Genomic DNA, 18,906 nt, shown 5'->3' on the forward strand with positions numbered 1-18,906 from the left:
GGCGTTTGGGGCGGGAGGGGGCGGCGGGGAGGCCCGCTCCGCCTCTCCGCCGCTGCCCGGAGCGCTGCGGGGCCCGCCATGAAGCTGCAGGTGTGCCGGGCGGGCGGCGGGCGGCTGGGGACGCTGGCGGGCCTGGGCAGGAGCGGGGCCGGCGCGCTGGCGCTGCCGGGCTGCCTGCTGTACCTGCGGAGCGGCTCGGCGCCTCACCTCACGCACGACACCCTGCGGGAGGTCGGCGGGGTGCCCGCCGTGGCCCAGCTCAGCCTGCCCGCCATGTGAGTAGCGGTGCGGGGAGGTCTGCGGGGGCAGCCGAGCTCCTCGCTTCCCCGGGGGTGAGGCGGGACGTGGGAGTCGGTTTTCCCTGTGTTGTTCCCGCGTCGAGGGGAGGTGCAGTGGTTTGGTAGGGAGCGGGTGGAGGTGTGAGGAACCTAGAAGACCTGGACAGGCTGGAGAGTTGGGCGGGGAGAAACTTGATGAAATTCAACAAGGGCAAATGTAGAGTCTTGCATCTGGGGAAGAACAACCCCATGTACCAGTACAGGTTGGGGGCTGACCTGCTGGAGAGAAGTGTAGGAGAAAGGGACCTGGGGGTCCTGGTGGACAGGAGGGTGCCCCTGAGCCAGCAATGTGCCCTTGTGGCCAAGAAGGCCAATGGCATCCTGGGGTGTATTAGAAAGGGTGTGGTTAGTAGGTCAAGGGAGGTTCTCTTCCCCATCTGTTGTGCCTTGGTGAGGCCACATCTGGAGTATTGTGTCCAGTTCTGGGCCCCTCAGTTCAGGAAGGACAGGGAACTGCTTGAAAGAGTCCAGCTCAGAGCCACGAAGATGATTAAGGGAGTGGAACATCTCCCCTAATGAGGAAAGGCTGAGGGAGCTGGGTCTCTTTAGCTTGGAGAAGAGGAGACTGAGGGGTGACCTCATCAATGTTTACAAATACGTTAAGGGCGAGTGTCAGGAGGATGGAGTCAGGGTTTTTTTCAGTGATGTCCAGTGATAGGACAAGGAGTAATGGATACAAATTGGAGCATAGGAGGTTTAAGGTGAATATCAGAAAATTTTTTTTTACTGTGAGAGTGACAGAGCACTGGAACAGGCTGCCCAGAGAGGTTGTGGAGTCTTCTTCACTGGAGACATTCAAAACCCACCTGGACACGTTCCTGTGTGATGTGCTCTAGGTGACCCTCCTCTGGCAGGGGGGTTGGACTAGATGATCTTTCGAGGTCCCTTCCAACCCCTAGGATTCTGTGATTCTGTGATTCTGTGATAAGTTTTAAGCGCATTTTGGCCAAAACCCTCTTAGCGACTTCATGGTCGTCTTCCCAGCAGGATAACCAGCTTTAGAAGCAGCCAGCTCTTGAAACTAGTTAGGCAGGTGGCAACTGAAAGGAAAGATTAACGTCGTAAAGCTTATTAGAAGTTCTCCTTGCTGTAGCTTTTGTAGTTGTTGAGTGATGCATGTCAGTAATAATACCCAGAAAGCCACAGTGTCACTTTATGCTCTCCAGCAAGTCAGTGGTTGCTGGTCAGTGTGGCTAAAAGCTCTGCCTCTTTGCCACAGAACTATGAGTGTCCCGGTTTGCAAGCTGTGATTCTTGAGTTCTGTGTCTCTGGTTAAGTTCTCTCTGCCACTCCTTTCCTGCCTCATAGCTAGATGGCAGCTATCAGTGCCTAAACCAATCCACGTTCACAGAACATGGAAGTATGGAAAGGAAAACCTTAGTTATAGAAACCATTAGTCTTTCTTGACAGTTGTTTGCTTAGCTAATGTGTTTCTATGTCTGGATGCAGGGCAGAACTTCATGATGTCCTGGAAGAATATAAAGGAGGAGCTGCAAAATTTATAGGTAAAGTGTGTGTTTGCCTGTATGTCTGGAGAGGTAACGTGGATGGACCCTGCTGTATTTTTAGGCAGTACCATAGGTGTTTTCTCAAAGTGGTGCTAAGTAATACTTGAAATAGTATGCTGTATGAAACACTAATATGGCCAGAGATTGTCAAACGAGCTACAAAAATGTTGGATTTTGCTTTAGTTCTCCTTCTCTGCACCCAACCTTCTTGGGGCTTCAGCACTGACTGAGATGGGCTTAACCCAAAAGTTGAGACTAGAAATGAGAGTGGTTTTGGTGTAGCCGCTAGCCAGTGCCGCAAATGAGTCTTGCCAAATGCAGTTTCTAAGTTTCGATGAGGAGAATTAGAAATTCTCATGAAAATGGCCTTCCCCATATAGCTGTCCAAATACTTCTGCTAAAGCTGGCTTGTTTTATTCTTATAAAGCAATTGGTTTAATCTGATGATTTCCAACATGAAATCTTTGTCCAGTCTTGAAGAATAAAGAGGTAAAGCACCCCACATCACATCAGTTTCAGCTGGTGGACACTTCTGCCTCTGAGCTGCTCCTGTTCTGAGAAGATGTTAGGTGGAGGACCCACAATTAATTTGCAGGAGATGTGACAAGCTAAAGAAGCAGGTGGAGAAGCTGATTTTTCCTTGTCCTTTATTCCTGTCAGTTTAGCAGTCAGACTGGACTTGCTCCCTGTATTCTTCCATTTTTCCATGTTAAATAGTTTTAGGAATATATTTGACTGATAGTCAAATGCAGAACAGTCAATGTGGCCGTCTGTAGCCCTCAGCTACTATGATCTTTATCAGTCCCTGTACTCCATTCTTGGACTAGTTCCTGAACAAAATCTTTTAACACCTTGCTGTTAAGAATGAGTAAAGCAGCAGTTCCTGTGTTTGTGGCTGTCCTGAGTGTTTCTCTGGTTGTCATAACAGATCAGTAAAGAGCTGACTGTGTGCAGTATGCCGCCAAGATAACTGTCATTGGGCTCATGTGGCAAAGGAACCTGAGTGAAAGCAGGTGCTTTCACTGGATATCATCTATCCATATGATAGTCTGTATTTGTATCTGGGGAGGTAGCTCAGACAACTGGAGGATGATCAACCAAGTCAACAAGCTGCTTCTGTGGGGCGCTCTGTTTGTCTACATAGCTCAGGCTATACTGGGTATAGGGTAAATCCTGTTGAAGTGATGGCATGTCTGTTTAATTTCTATAATGTACAGACAGTTCTTTATGTAAGGAATCTGATGGACTGCAAGAAAAAACACCTTTGAGCTGCTAATACTTTCATCAAAATTAAGGCATTTTTATGAAAGCAAATTATTGTAATTTTAAAAACTGTTTTAGCATTTCTGTCCTTATCATTAGGCCAAGTTCTTAAAAAAACCCAACAAACAGATCAAGATTTTGGATGTGCACTTCCTTACATATGCAGCTTTATGGCTTAGATTTCCAAAGGCAGTTTGCACCCAACTCTCAGTAAACTTCAATTGCCTTGGACAACTTATTCCTTCAAGAAAAATTGAAAATCATTTAACCTGAAACTCCTTGGAGTCTTCACCAATTTCAGTGATTATCTGTGAAGAGAAGACTGTTTATCATTTAGACATACTATCTACTTTTCTGTATGACATTTGAAACCTCCAATCTGGCAGGAATGATAGATTTCTCATTTCTGTAGCTGATCTGTTCTCTCTCTATACATTGTCCTTTCTTAAAAGTTATAAACTTGAGGCTGTTGCTCAGTTTAGATGATGTCAAATGTCAGATGTCTCCAGTGTATCAGTTGAGTGACCAAGTGAGTCAGCTATTGGCTCTAGCAAATTTCAGTAGTAGGAGTATTAATCAAGAAGAAACATAAATAAAACCTCAGAGGAGCTGTGTGGTTTGCAGAACCAAAAGGTATTATCTGATGGTTTGTCCTGATGCTGTGCTCTCCTCCCAGCACCTAGTAAAGCTGGGGGAAAAGTCTGCCTTCTTTGGTGCTGAGATCAGTTGAACAATTATTACTACTTTTAATTTTTTTTTTCAAAACAGATATTCTGTGTGTAAGAGAAAACCCTCTTTCCTTTTGCAAATTAACAAACCACATATTTGCACTGGCTTTGTTTTGGTTCATGAAACTCTACTCTGTCGCTCTGTAACCAGGTATGCCAGACATGGTGCTGTACTGCTCCCTTCATGACCCAGTTGCTCCCTGTCCATCTGGCTACAACACTAACAAGGTACAGTAACTGATTTGCAAGAAGCAACTTAAGTCCCCAAAAGAAAGCTGCCAGTCCTCCCCTCATCTGTGTGGGTGTGCTTAGACAGCTACAAGATGGCTTTTTATGCTTTGTAGAAGAATAAATATTTGCAGAGTGATGTAATTTACATGTTCATACCTCCAACTAGATAAAGCTGGACATTTTCTTACTTGGCAGTGCATTCCCTGAACAGTTCCCGGAGTTACGTGGGATTCAGGTAGAAAGGAGAGCTCTGGACTCTCATGTTGTTGTGGTTAATATGGTGATAAAAGAAAATACATGTATTTTAGCTTGTATGCTGTACAAGCTTATGGTGATGCCTCGATAAGCAGCAAACCTGAACCTCTGTGTGTGTGTTTACAGTCTGCTACAGGCCCACAGAGGGGAAGAAATTAGTATTTCTCCAAGAAGGTGGCTCAGCAATCCAGGATTGTGTAGTCTTGCAGATGTTGGCCCATCCCATTCCACAGGCACGCATGTTCCCTGTGTGATCCACGTGCGACCTGCTGCCTGCCACAGCTCTGGCCTGGAGGGGCCACGCCTGAAGCCTGCTCAGATATGGCCAGTCCCAAGGCCTGTTTGGGTATGGTCACATTTGGTGAAAGGTCACTGAATGACAGAGGATAACTGCTGCCATCCAGCTGTCTGTTTATATTCTTTGCTGCTGGGAACCAGGCTGAGTCCTGTCTTTTGGCAGGGAAGGAATTACATGAAGCTCACCATTGTGCAGCTGTGAGGTGAGAGCAGCCATCTAAGCCTGGGTTTTGCAGGATTGATTTGGCTTTTTTTTTTTTTTTTTTAAGCTGGTGAAGATTTTTATCACCTTGTTGCAAGGCCTTCTCCAGCTGGATCTATGCTGACAAAGACTTATGAAAGCTTTTGAAAGCAATGGAATAGAAAGCTCTGGATTATGTGCTGCAAAGCCTGGCACAGGCTGGATTTAAATAATCATGGGGTGACGCTCAGTTTTCAAAGGTACATGGCTATTTTATGTATTACAGCAGCTTTTTTCCTCTGGAGAACAGAATGAGGGTAACTAGAAGTGATTACACTCTGTGCTCTTTGGCAAGCAGCTGTTCCTTGATGCTCTTGAAGAAGAGGCAGCAAGTACTAACTGGCCAACATGCTCCTGCAGAACAACATGCAGCTGCTGCCTTCCAGTCACTCTGCAGATACTAATTTGAGATCTCCCTCCTCTGGAGTTGCTGGTTTTGTTTTGTTTTTAATTAATGGGAAGTTCACAAAAATGTTACCACTTTGGAGACTCCTCTCTATTTCTTTGTTCCTCAAATTTAGTGAAATTGATTGATGAGGCCAAAAGTAATCAGGAGAGATGGATGAATGGTCAACAGATGTGTATTTATGCAATCCTGGAGACAGAAGCAAAAAAAAAAAATTCTGCTAGTATTTTTTGCATCAGCTGATAAAATTCAGTTTGTGAATTAGTATGCATGAAAACTGCACTGCTTAATCTGTCTGGCATTATCTAGGAGAATGTGTTTAAAGCCTCAAGCCCTCAAAAGTCCCCAAACCACTTCAAGCTATAAGCTATTTCTGATAGCTGAAAACCATTCCTCTTTTAAAAAAGCACTAATGGAGCTGCAGATGAAAAGAACTAACATTTAAAAGGCTCAAGCCCAATACTTAAATTGCTTGAATACACCTTTAAAATTTTGGAACAGCGGTGTCACAAGTCTTAACAAAAATGCAATAAAAGCAACTGCCAAGCTGTACTCACAGGTTAATTACAAATTCTGCAGAACAGAATAAACCATGATAGCATGTGTACTGGCAGTGGCTACAGTAGCATTTTGAGAGTTTAGTGAATTGAATCCTGGCATCTGCTAGCTCAGAGATGTTCAGGTAACATAACCTCTCTGTGTGGTACAGGTGCTTTAGTTTTGCTGTAAAATCTTTTAAAGGTAGCATGTAGTTCAAGTGGAAGATGGAGGCCTGTGTGCACACAGAACAGTGTGTGGAAAGACTGAGAAGACTGTGTGAAATCCTTATGAGTGCCTGCCATTTCTTACCTTGGCTCAGGCTGAAGGCTGTGTATTTCTTCTGTGCTTGGTATTTTGTGTACAGAAGACTAGTGAGCTGTATTTCCCATTGCAGCCTTTGCTGCTTTTCATGAGATGACAGTGTAAGTTTGATAGTGATTTTTTTTTTTTTTTTTCCCCAATTATTCCTCTAATTTGTGTGATGATAGGCCAGCTGCACTATTTCAGAGACTTCCAAACATATGGAGAAGTGACTGTGTTGAATGTGATGGTTTCAACCAAGGTTATCCCAGAAATCCCAGTTTGGCCGTTTATCTCCTTTCACTCATTGTGCCAAATGCAGCTGATTGTCTGAACCGTGCTCCTGGAGAACTTACCTATGAAGTATCATTCCATTATCTGGTATTTCACCAGACCAGTTCTTTGTCTCCTTTGAGCCCTAAGATCTGTTATCTTTTGCAACTAATGTTCATCCCTGTTCTCCCTTGACAGACAGTGTCCCTGTGGGGCAACTCGGGGCGCATGGAAGTGACAGCTTCCAAGTTCATGGACATACAGCGGGCCATCCAGCCAGATTGGTTTCAGTGCATCTCTGATGGAGACACCCTTTCTGGGGAAGGTAGTAGAAAAAGGGCCAAGAAGTCTGTGGATAGGTCACTTTCCTTCCTGGATGTGTGCCTTCAACTGCTAGAAAAATCACCGGTAAGGATGCCAAAATATCGGGCCAATAGCTCCGCAGATGTGTTTTGGTCTCTGCTGCATCTGGGCCAGTCCCAGGACATGATTTAGTATGAAAATTGTGTCACACTTATGCATCAGAGAATGCCCAAGGTGACTTTCCTGATGAAGTATAACCAGTAGCACGATGGGTTTTCCTTCTGCCAGTCTCCTCTTTTTAATAACTTGCCTCCTGCACCAGGATACCCATCTTTCCTAGTTGAGAACTAATTTCCCCCCCACCTTTGGACTGTAGTCAATTTCTTTCACTTACCTTCATGCTATATACGTGGGCAGAGTAGGATCTTCTTACTCAGATTGAGAAAACCCATAATTCTGCTCTGAAATCACATCAGTTCCAGGTGAGGGAGGACTTGCTAGAATTTGCCAGTTTCTTCCAGCAGCTCCCTTTTGGTGAAAGGAAATCTGTCTGAATCTGTACTAGAAAGAAAAATGGGTGACAGGAGCTAATAGTGCCATTCCCTGAAAGGCAATTCATTGTGAGATCCGGTGTCTGACAGCCAGGATGGCACCTGCTTAGTATTCTGCACTGACATATGTAGTGCTGAAGTACCATCTATAAAAAGCTGTGTACAAAGATGATCTGTGATGATTACCTTATACAGGGAGGTGGGAAGGACAGCACCAAAATTCTTAATGAGTCAGTATCAAGATAAGGAGCAGAACCTTTTCTCTCCGATTGTTGTTTCTACCTTACACTTGGACTTTACGGTGTTGTGTGGGGAATAGTCTAACTTAGGATGAAACACTGGCTCTGGCAAGTTCCTGGGAATGTGGGGCTTACATAGCAGGCATCTGGAACCCGGGCTGTGAGATGTCAGATGACAGAACATCTGTCATGATCTGCGACCTATTGTACCTCCTTTTTGGAGTGAATTTAACTTATCGGGAGCTGCCGAGAGGTCCGCACGCAGCGCTTGCCTCTCAGAGAGGAGCAGTGAACTTCGGCACTGACTTTTCGGGTGAGACACTTGTTCAATGCTCACTAGTGTTTCCAATAACAGCAGCCAATCCCCAATTAGAATTTACAAATACACGGTTTATTGAGGGGAAAAATAAAACTATTTGGGGCAGGAGACTCAAATAAGGTAATTAAAAGACATAGGAGCTGTGAAATATCTTTAAAACACCAAATACCAAGAACTTACATATGCTGTAATACTTATATATAGATAGGCCTTATTTACACACCCAGATTAATTATTATTATCACACAGAGGGGAGGAGGAGGGAGGGATATGCCCAACGCTTGTCCCATATAGGGTCATGGTTTGTGTGCAGGTGAGTGAGACAGGAACACCTCAGGGAGAGAATTATACCCAAAATACAATCCCTTACTTTGTTCCTGAGATGGTCTAGGTACTTCTATAGTAGCTGCGGATGACTTCCCTTGCAACCTGGTCTTACAACCATGGCTGGCAGGAAGATGTCTCACCTGCTCAGCAGCAGGCAGGTACTGCAGGCAACTGGGTTCCGGAAGCAAAGACCGCAGGCAGGCTGGCAGGAACCGCAGGCAAGCAGGCCGGGAGCCGGACTGCAAAAGCCGCGGGTGAGGCGGGACGAGCTGGGGCTGCTGGGATTAGCCGAGAGTAGCAGGGACGAGCCAGGAGTCGGGACGAGCCAGGAGTCGGGACTAGCAGGTAAACAGGATCGGGGACCTCTGGCAGGCAGGCACCCTCTGGCTGGCAGGCACCCCCAAGGAGCAGGTCACCCCCCAAGAGCAAGCAGCAGCAGCTTCTGTGTCCATCCAAAAGCGCGCCCAAAGCACCCTCCATGCTGTCTCTTTTATGGGTCTCCTTTGCTCCCAATTGGCCAGTCTCTTGTGTCTGGGGCTTCTCAGTCAATCAGGCAGGGACTTTTTCCTGCCACTGCTGTCACCAGGCAGACTTGTGGTTTGCAACATCGTTGCTGTTTTCCACCACTGCTCCTGTCTGGCAGCTGGCTACCTCCTCATGGTGTCTGAGCTGTTGTTTTCTGGCAGGAGAGGCAGGCAGGAGAAGGTTTAAAGTGCCACGTGGAGCAGCCATCTTTAAGCCAGTTATGACTGCTGAGCTAAAGGGCATATTATAATCGTGTGAGGAAAGGTCTGGTCCTTCACAACATCTAACACTTGTAGCTTTCTCCTGGGCCAGGAACTACAAGGAAGTGTAATGTTTGGAGCAATTGAAGGTGGAGATATCTTGGAAGAGAGACTCCGATCAGCCAGGGAGACTGCCAAGCGACCTGTGGGTGGCTTTCTGCTAGATGGCTTCCAGGGATGTGCCATGGCTAAGGAGACCAAGTTGAACCTGATAGCTTCTGTCACAGCAGAGCTGCCAGAGGATAAACCAAGGTAAGTTGTGTGGGCAGCGTCCCAAGAAATCCATCTGTCCTATTACAAGCAGCATCTACAGGCTGCTGTGTAATATCACTGTAGGAAATAATCACTGTATTGCACAGTTCTGTGTATCTGCCAGGCTGCATAAGTTCTACCACTCAGGCTGCAGTCTTCAACCCTTGCTTCAATTTTTAGCTGCAACTGACTCCAAGCTGCCCACACACTGTGGGTTTGAGTATTCCCAACGTTTGGAGAATAATCACATTTTAATTAAACTAATCTTTATTTATGAAGATTTACAGATAGGACATGTCTGGGCGGCTTGCATTTGGCCTCTTAGGCCATGGTTTACTTGGAAGTTCAGCTCAAACAAAAACGTTATTATCAACCTATTTTACAGGGATCTCTTCTCAGAAAATTGTTATGTTTCCAGTTCTCTCTGGTCTGAGCTGGAGGAGTGTAGAGAGGCATACTGACAGAACAAGCCAGTGCTTACAGCAGAGCAACCAGCTCTGACCTAGTAGTGCCTGAGGCACCAAGCCTCTGAACGACCAGAGGTGGTACAGGCTGGTCCAAAACAATTGTTCCCTCTGCTTGGGATGGCATAGTGTGGGGATTGTTGTGCATTATGTGTTGTTAGTTATGCCCGTCAGATCCATGCCAGCAACTGGACAGAAGTAGCAGCATTCTTGATGCTAACAAAGGACAGACAGTAACCAAAAACTTCTAGAAAATGGGTGCTATATTTGCCAGTGTTTCAGAAGTGAAGGGGTTTTTTATCGTTGGGTTGAGCTTGCTGGCTTTTGCCTGTGTTGCTCTTACAAGATCAGCTGCAACAGAAGTACTATGGGTGTTTTTTTTCAGTGTTTCATGATGAGAATGACTCAGGCCTCATCTTTATGTAGCTGTGCTGCCCTCTGCTAGCTGAGCATTGCTCTGACCTAATGGTGTCCAAAAGGAAATCAAATGCGAAAGCATGTATCTGGTGTTGCAGCTTGTTTGTGCTTAACTGTGCCTGGGGCTTGAATTTTCCTGACAATTAGAAAGCTTGCTGTGTTGTTGCTGTCCTGTCTTGTTGAGCTACTTAAAAAGATCCCCTGGGAGCACTGGAGTCCAATCTGCTCAGCTAACCTTAGTGGCTACCGGTGCATCTGCCTCATCTATCAAATGATTTGCTTGTGTCACTGTTTGACTCAGGTCTGACAACAATGGTCTTGATCCCCTCCCCCTCCCACCCAGGTAGGGAAGGAGAGAGAAAAAGAGAGACTTGGCTGGATTGAAAACTAAGCTACACAGCTTTAATTAATCACTAATGATATAAGAAAATATATACAATTATATACAAATATGTTAAGGTATGAGCAAAAGCCTCTCGCCTCCCCCCACCCCCAGCAACTCCCACAGCACTCTCCATAGCTGCAAACAGTCCTGAAAAATTCCAGAGCTGCTGGAGAGAGCACAAAGTGCTGAGGGTCAGGAGAGCTCGAGCCTGGGGGTCGATGGTGCTGGATGGTTGGAGTCCTCCCCAGATGCCATCCATGGACGGAAGAGAAGAGAAGAAGCAGCAGGAAGGAAGTTGTCTTCTGTGATCTCTGACCTTCCCCTGAGCTTACGTAGATATATGGAATGGAATATCTCTGGCCAGTTTTGCTGTCTGTCTAACTCAGCCTCCTACGGGGGGCTCACAGATCTCCCCGTAGTGTCTGAGCCAGCAGAGTGAAGGTGCGACCTTGAAGACCCAGCAGTTAGAAAAACATTCCACTGTTATCAGTCTTAATTGGAACACTCTGGTACTAGTTAAAAGAAAGCTTACTGAAGATTAGTAAAAGGAAAAATAGCTTCATCCTGGCTCAAACCAGGACAGCTTGTCTAAGACAAGTGTTTCTCACCTCTGTAGGAAAAAAAGGTGGTTAGCCCTAGGGGGGTTCTGATACGTACCTTAAGTGAATTTCAGACAATCCTGCTTTTATGAGCCACCTTTACCATTCTAGCTGGAGAAGTTGTTTTGCAGCTGTGTTCTACCCCAATATGAAATTCTCTAGAAGACAAACACTCTCAATTGCTTCTTGAGTGAAGAACAGCTTTTTGTGTGATGGTGAAATGATCTTATGAATATACCTTTTAGAGTCCTTTCATATATCTAAATGTTCTGAAGTCTCTTGGTAAAATTTATTTTCCTTTTCAATAACATTAGAATTCTTGCAAGAGCAAATGTTTCTCCTTGTGCAGCAGAGCTGCTGTTTTAATGATTATGATTTTCTCCCTGCCATGAGAGTCTGATACGTAAGACTCTTGTGCTGTAAACTTCTCCAATCCTTATTCTGTGCTCATCTGTTTAATTGGAGTACTTAGAAAAGTGCCTAAAAATGGCACCTTGTGATTTCATTTATCAGTCCCTGTGTGTTTACCTAATTATCTGTTTAGATCATTGCCCTACATTAGTTTCTGCTTCTGTCAGCCCAGCCATACAGTTGCAGGAGATCAGGCACTTCTCCATTCTCTTCTGCTTCACCCACCCTCAGGGAAGCTGCCAGATAAATTTGGCTAGCAGTGGGATCATTTTATTATCACTGATGGCAATCCAGCTGGGCTCTTCCTGGCTCTTAATGCCATGTCCCAGGAAACATTACAGCCCAGGTTTCCGGGTAAATCATTTGAGCAGGTAGAGTGTAAAGAGGAGGGAAGAATAATGCAAGGAACTTTTCTTTCCAATGACATTTCTCATTAGGGCTTTCTCCTGCAGGCAGTTCTCCAAGTGCTATACAATGTGTCTGTCATCTGAAGAACTTTTATCTTTGACCAGCCATCTACTTCTGTCTCTGCTGCTCTTTATCAAGTCTTTTTAGGATGTCTCTTAAACAGTTACCAAGCAAAGAAGTCCCTGTGTCTGGAAACCAGTAGTTCCCTGGGGCACAAACATGACTAAGGAAATGATCCGTTCTATGACATAGATGTTAGATGAATTTTGAATCTAAGTGTATTTATGTGTGTGTGAAAGAAACCAAATCACTTCAAAGAGAGTTAAGCTTTTTAGCAGTAAATGAAGGATTATTGCTGTCTTCCAAATGGCAGATAAAGAAAAGCCTGCCAGCTACTGGGTAAGTGGGAGATGGGGAAATGGAAGCACGCAGGATTCTGAGTGGTGATAGTTGTACCCCTTTGCCTTCTCGTTAACAGTTGCAGGGGAATAAGCTACACATGCTGCTCATGTGTCATTTCCTTCAGGTACCTGCTTGCTTCTACTCAGCATATGCTCAATTTTTCTTCTTGTGTGTCTCTTACAGAATCATCCATGGTGTAGGCAAACCAGACGAGGTGCTCGAGTGCATTGAAAGGGGAGTGGACATTTTTGAGAGTTTCTTTCCCTTCCAAGTGACAGAGAGAGGCTGTGCCTTGGTTTTCAGTTATGACTGTCATCCAGATTCTGAAGCAGCAGGTAGGCTTCTTGATCATTGTAATTTTTAGTGTATTAGCCAGTATTGTGGTTAGCATAATTCATGCTTTGGAGGAATTGACATTTGAGCTTTTTTTTTCCAAAGTAAGAGCAGTAACCAGTGGAAAAACTGGAATTCCACTGTCAAGAGTTGCTTTTTGAATCACAGAATCTTAGGGGTTGGAAGGGACCTCGAAAGATCATCTAGTCCAACCCCCCTGCCAGAGCAGGGTCACCTAGAACACATCACACAGGAACTTGTCCAGGCAGGTTTTGAATGTCTGCAGCGAAGGAGACTCCACAACCTCTCTGGGCAGCCTGTTCCAGTGTTCTCTCACCCTCACAGTAAATACGTTTTTTCTGATGTTTATATGGAACCTCCTATGGTCCAGTTTGCACCCATTGCCCCTTATCCTATCACTGGACATCACTGTAAAAAGCCTGGCTCTGCCCTCCAGACACTCGCCCTTAACATATTTGTAAACTTTGGTGAGGTCGCCCCTCAGTCTCCTCCAAGCTAAAGAGACCCAGCTCCCTCAGGCTTTCCTCATGAGAGAGATGTTCCACTCCCTTTATCATCTTTGTGGCTCTGCGCTGGACTCTTTCAAGCAGTTCCCTGTCCTTGAACTGTGGGGCCAGAACTGGACACAGTATTCCAGATGTGGCCTCACCAAGGCAGAATAGAGGGGGTGGGGTATTTTGGTGTGAAACCTGTTAAGGCAAACTTGAGGCCTGAGCCTGTGATCTGAATGTTTCATTAGCCCAAAATATGCTTAAATATTTCTTAAACACTGAATAGAGGGGGTTTTGTTTGACACCACTGGCAAATGTTCTATTGCCATTAGTAGTGAAGGCTGGGCCTATTAAGTGGAGATCTAAGATACTTGATCTGACTTACCTCTAGAACCGTGTATATGTCTGTTTAAATAATACGGTTTTAAGTCCCTTGTTCTTTCTAGCTGACAAGAGTTAGGGATCCCATTTCTGTAGGCAGCTTTCCTCTCTGTCCTTGCATTCATCAGTTCATATCAAAACAAAAAGGAGATGTTCATAACTCATTACTTCATTACACTGTGAGATGGGAACATGTGTGTCACCCATTAAAACATCTATTAAGTTTGTCTCAAGGGGCTGTTTGTTTTAGCCTATTCCATTTTTTTAATACAGAAAAGCATCTTACATTTTTCCTCCTGGGTAGAACCTAGTGTTTTTTTCATGCCTGGATAGTTCAAAACCAGCTGAATAGAGCAGAACATCTTGTTTCTTTGTGGTTGGTGCTGGTTTTTAATGCTTCTTTTTGTTTGTTGTTCTTTACCTTGTCTCACCTTACTCTTAAACCATAAGATTCTGGGTAAGGACAATCTCTTTTTTCTGTATCTGTTTAACACTCAGTAGACAGGGATTGTATAACAGTAATATTGATGTTTCCACTTCCTGCCTAAGAACAAACCTAAAGGTGCAAACACAGAAAATTTTGGGGTGATCTTCTATTTTTAAGGTAGACTGCTGAAAAGGCAGATGTGGAATCTACATCTTCTGCACTAGTGCAACCAGCCTCTTTGCATTCCAATTTTTTTTTATTTTATTTTTTTAAGCATCTAAATCTCTGAGCCTTGTCACAGCATGGAAAGCAGAATGATTTAATGCAGATGAGTTACCTATCTACTCTTACAAAATTTCAATAAAATCAATTTGGTCAGCTGATTGCATCCTATTCAGTATGCAGTTCAGAGTGGAAATATTTTTGATATTTTATTAAGAATTCAGCTCAGTAGAGCAGCAAAAAGTCATACTGTTGTTTCAGCTCTGATTCTTTAGTAGATATAAGAGATGAGTTTTCACTTGTCTCTTGCTGTTTTAATAATCTAAAATTGTGTTAACTAACCTATGACAATTGAAGAAAAATAGTTGCTTACTATAGAAAAGAGGTAGAAACATGTGGCAGGAGTTTTTATCTGGCAAGAGATTAGCAGAAATACCTGCTGCAGGGTTGCTAGCCTTCCTCTGTCTGCCCTTGCTGTCTGTTTGTAAAAAAGCTGTGTTGTCTTTTTATTTAAAACAGTTTTAAAACAAAATGGGGCCCAGGTTCTGAAGAAGGATGGTGCTGAAGAAGACCAGGATGAAATCTTCAAAGCTGACCCAGAAATGACACAATTTGAGATATTTCTGAAGGACAAAAGGTACATGAGTTTGTGAGGAAAGTACCTGCAGCTGTATGACTGTGTATTATGCTTTTATGTTCTGTATTTGAGTGCATGTGGTCAGAAGGTGGATGGGAGACTTCATAAAACATAAAGGTGTTGAAGACAGTACTCTGGGACCTTGAATGGAAAGTGGTGGACAAGTATTCTAGCTTGTTACCAGGCAACAGTGTATGGCTGAAGATGCTGTCTTTTGCCTGACCTAAGGACAGGGATTTTCTGGTAATTTATCCAGCAGACACGCTGTGGTTATAACTGTGTTCCAGCTGAAAGACAGTAGTTTCACAAAGGTTGTCTGGGGATCATTTTCGTCTTTGGCATCTTACTTGGGTCATCTTGAAATGCTAGCTTTTATTTAAACTATGGAGAGCCTCCACTTTCTGACTCAGTTTGGGCAGCTGCAGAGCAATTCTGAAAGCTCTGGATACCTCATAAAAACTTTGGGCAGTGTTGCTGCCTGTTCTTCCTTCTGTTTTCCACAGCTACTGCTAAGCTGTCTGAGTAGACAACTATGATACTTTGCTTAATTCTCTCACCACTTTCTGTGAATGGTGCATCTCACAGAAGAGAGGAACACTGTTTTGTGAATAGTGGAACCAGTAAATCCTTGTTTCTGGTAGTTTCCTCCTGCACAGACTGTGTGATAGTTAGTGAGGTGTGTCTTGCACTGCAGCTTTTCTGTCAGGGAAGGCACCGGTAAGGCCTCTCTCTGCTCTTACCTGTGATGTAGTCAAAAGTTATCGTCTGACTTAGGTGTGTGGCCTTTTGGCTCTGTGGTGAGTTCTGACATGCTCTATGAAGTCCTTTGTGCCAGTGAGGCTGGTCTTAGATGTCAACGCATCTTTACAGCAGCTCAGTTCAGACTCTCGAGACTTTAAGGCTCAGGTCTCTGCAAAAGGCTGTGTAGTAACTGGAGACTCTTTACGGCTTGAATGGGTCTTCTGACCTTTGATGTTATCCAACATTGCTTCCTCCTTAGATACCAAGATGATTTTGGCCCTTTGCTGGAAGGATGCACCTGTTACTGTTGCCAGAGGCATACCCGTGCCTACGTCCATCACCTCCTCATGAGCAACGAGCTGTTGGCTGGTGTCCTGCTCATGATGCACAACTTCCAGCACTACTTCAGTTTCTTCAGCGCCATACGGGATGCCTTAAGAGACAATAAACTGGATCAGCTGAAAAAGCTTGTCTTCAGGCAAGCACTTCAAGGCCCAGGAAATGCAAAGCCAGACCAGTGAATTAAGAGACAACAGAGGAGGTTGCAGGCTACATCCTTATCCAGTGGCACTGTGTGGGAAACGGTTCTTCTTCTCCCCCACATAAGTCTAAACAAAAATGCCACTACTGTGTAAGGTGGACTGCAAGCAGGGTCATCTGGACCTGTTAGTAGTAAAATGCTTACTTTCTGGAGTGAATTGAAGGAGACATTTGAAGAAGATTTCACTTCCTGGCAAGGAAGGAAGATCTTATTCAAATGTCCCTTTCAGTTAATTGGTTTGGTGCATTCTTGGGGTATGTAAGAGCTGAAGCAGCTCACAAGACCAGTATGGATAGCTTTGTTTTCAGTTACTCACTGTTGGTTGTCCATGTGGAAGGACAGAATTACTGAACTTGTGATGGAGGAAGAAGCAGGTCATGTATTTAGCGTTAATCCAGCTGCCTGGAGGTTCAGCAGCTGCTTGGGACTCTCATTTCATACCCAATGGATATTGCAGGTAATTATTTTTCTAGAAAATCCTAATGGTGTGGTTGTTTCATCATACAGCTCCTCTATGAGAGATCACACCTCAGTCTAACATTCTGTTCCTTGTGGCTTTGTCCCTGAAGAGAACTGACTGGAAGTGCTGCTGTGTTCAGTGGCACGAGGAGCTGTGTGTGTACTTCTCCCTCAGGCAGCCTGCAGTGCAGGATGTTCCCTGGGCTCGGAGGAGGCCCTTCACCTTGGCCTGACCTTGAAAACCCCTGCCTCACAAATCCCGTTCTGTGACATTACAGCCAGAAAGAAAAGGAATTGTTTAATCCATGTCCTGCTACAGAGGCGTTTTTTTTAGCTCTATACCCTTTCACTTGTATGGAATAAGATTTCATTCTGACACTAGCATGTAGGTGATAGTGAATGTTCCATTCTTTCCATCTGTCCTAGCACTGGTCAAATAGCAGGCTATTTTCCTGCTAATAGCACACATCAGTGTGAGATGGAGATGTGGAAGGGTTCTTTTGCAGGAAAAAGTGCTTAGAAAAGAGTCTTACGGCTCCTGGTTTTAAAATATGACTTAGTTATGTCACATTCCTCTTGTTCAGATTTTTTTATGCCCCTTACTTTGGAATCCTGGATTTATTCAATAAACAATGTTTATTCTTTACGCTGGCTTCTCAGTGTGTGACAGAGGTGGTGTACCAGAGAGTCTGAGTGTTGTGCTCAAGAAGATGTCTGCTGGGAACTTAACCTAGCAGCTTGATGGAGGACAGCCTGATGGACTTATCTAGGAGCAGGATCATGGAGCAGAGGTCCAAATAATTTGCTTCCAAAGAATGCCAAAACAGACCTGGAAGTGCTAAAGACACTCAACCTGTCCCTCTATAAGAACTCTGCTACCTGAAGTAAGCTTAAAAAAATACTACAATTAAAGTTGCAGACCTTAAGGTAATTAATCTACAGTTAGCTCTTCAGCATTTCTTCAATGTTTTAAGATTACAGTATCCAGCATCAGAATGACTGTACTGCAGAGTAGGAGTTTTTGGCTTCCCTCTCAGTATTGCATCTGTGTCCCCCTGTCTCCTTGGGCAGCTACACAATGGTGTCAGTGCTTTCTGCCATTCCTGCCTTATTCACTGTGCTGCACTAACTACCTTTCTGTTCCACAGCATCCTAAAGAAACGGTGCAAAAACTACTTTCTTGTTTTTAAACATAGATTATGGGGAATAGTTCAGCCACAAACTATTTAAAATATGGGACTAATGTCCTCACCTGGAGGACAATCATAAGCACCTTGTGATTATCAATGTTAATGCAGCCTTGGGAGTGTTGGAGATGGTGTACTGGATACGCACTGTGAGGTAGAATGTCTGCCTGCCTTTCAAAGGACAAGGAGTTCTAATGAGACAAAAATGTTTTATTCTTCTTTCAAGAGGAGTTGCAGTGGTAGTGGTGGGACCGATGCTTGTTTCTGCAGCGTGTGTTTTACAATGTTGCAAGTGTCAGTGCAAAACCCTCCTGGAGGCAACAACGGTATAAAAACTGACACACTGGCTCTTTCAGGCACACATACTCAAAATCCCCAGAATGCAAGAGTCAGCCCAGCATTCAGGCACCAAGATGCTTGCATCCAAGATGTCTTTCAGGGATGCTCTGTGAAGACATGGAGGATAAGGGACGCTAGCTAATTTGTCCTCCTCATGTTGCCTGCATTCTTCTTGGGTTGGTAGCTTTATTGCTAGGTTTGAAAGTGCCATTTTGTACCCTTTGGGAGCTAGCTGTGTTTAGTCTTCCCATTCTGCCCCACTGCTATGAATCATTAGGATTTATTCACTTTAATTTGTCTCCCAATGTGCGTTTTGCTATGCCATTCTCAATAACCCTTCTGTTCTTCCTTCTGGCCTTCCCATCTTTCCATGCTGCTGTGTTCCTGTTTGTGTTCCAGCCATAGTGATCAGGTTTTCTGTTAGGGTTCTCTTTTGCTTTTATGTGTGTGCATGTGCGTACCAGAGCTGCACAAAGTGAACATTTTCCTTTTGGGCAAAAATTGACCAGCTGCATCTACTTATTTTGTTACAAACACAGTAATGAACTACACTAACCAAGAAACAAGCTTAATGTGTTGTGTAAACACAAGTTTTCAATCTACCTGTCAGTCCTCCTAGTTCACATTGTGAAAATTAAGCAACATTTTTCATGCTAACTTAAAAGTTTTTTATTTCCAAGCAGAGATCTGATTTCTTTCAAAAACAGAATTCTTGCCCTAATATGAGGAAGAAAACTACGCGAAGAAAACTGAACTTTTCACAGAGAAGTGAAAATGGAAATGAATGTGGAGTGGAAAAATTTCTGTGCTAAATTTACTTAGCACAGAAGGCTGCAAAATCATCCTTGCCTGCCATCCATCCCCCGAATGGCAAAATACAACAGA

The 18,906-nt window shown here is 44.3% G+C and overlaps 1 protein-coding gene across 2 annotated transcripts; it reads left to right on the plus strand.

The window, feature by feature from the left end:
* The first annotated feature begins 62 nt into the window (after positions 1-62).
* QTRT2 (queuine tRNA-ribosyltransferase accessory subunit 2) lies at positions 63-17,141 on the plus strand. Of its 2 annotated transcripts, none has more exons than XM_051639356.1 (8): positions 63-275; positions 1,788-1,843; positions 3,989-4,065; positions 6,579-6,788; positions 8,957-9,156; positions 12,426-12,577; positions 14,637-14,754; positions 15,755-17,141. In XM_051639356.1, the coding sequence occupies exons 1-8, from the start codon at positions 79-81 to the stop codon at positions 16,014-16,016; spliced, it is 1,272 nt and encodes a 423-aa protein (XP_051495316.1). In that variant the 5' UTR covers positions 63-78; the 3' UTR covers positions 16,017-17,141. The 2 variants fall into 2 exon arrangements, with proteins under 2 accessions (XP_051495316.1, XP_051495327.1); XM_051639367.1 differs by having other exon boundaries at positions 74-90.
* The last annotated feature ends 1,765 nt before the right edge of the window (positions 17,142-18,906 follow it).

The sequence above is a fragment of the Apus apus genome, chromosome 1 (assembly GCF_020740795.1).
Source record: "Apus apus isolate bApuApu2 chromosome 1, bApuApu2.pri.cur, whole genome shotgun sequence".
Classification (NCBI taxonomy): domain Eukaryota; kingdom Metazoa; phylum Chordata; class Aves; order Apodiformes; family Apodidae; genus Apus; species Apus apus.

Bases quoted from the DNA above. Each gene is read 5' to 3' on its own strand.
- QTRT2 (XM_051639356.1), top strand. From the start codon at position 79: ATGAAGCTGCAGGTGTGCCGGGCGGGCGGCGGGCGGCTGGGGACGCTG. The intron at 276-1,787 runs GTGAGTAGCGGT...GTCTGGATGCAG, and splicing joins CAGCTCAGCCTGCCCGCCAT to GGCAGAACTTCATGATGTCC. The intron at 9,157-12,425 runs GTAAGTTGTGTG...TGTCTCTTACAG, and splicing joins CTGCCAGAGGATAAACCAAG to AATCATCCATGGTGTAGGCA.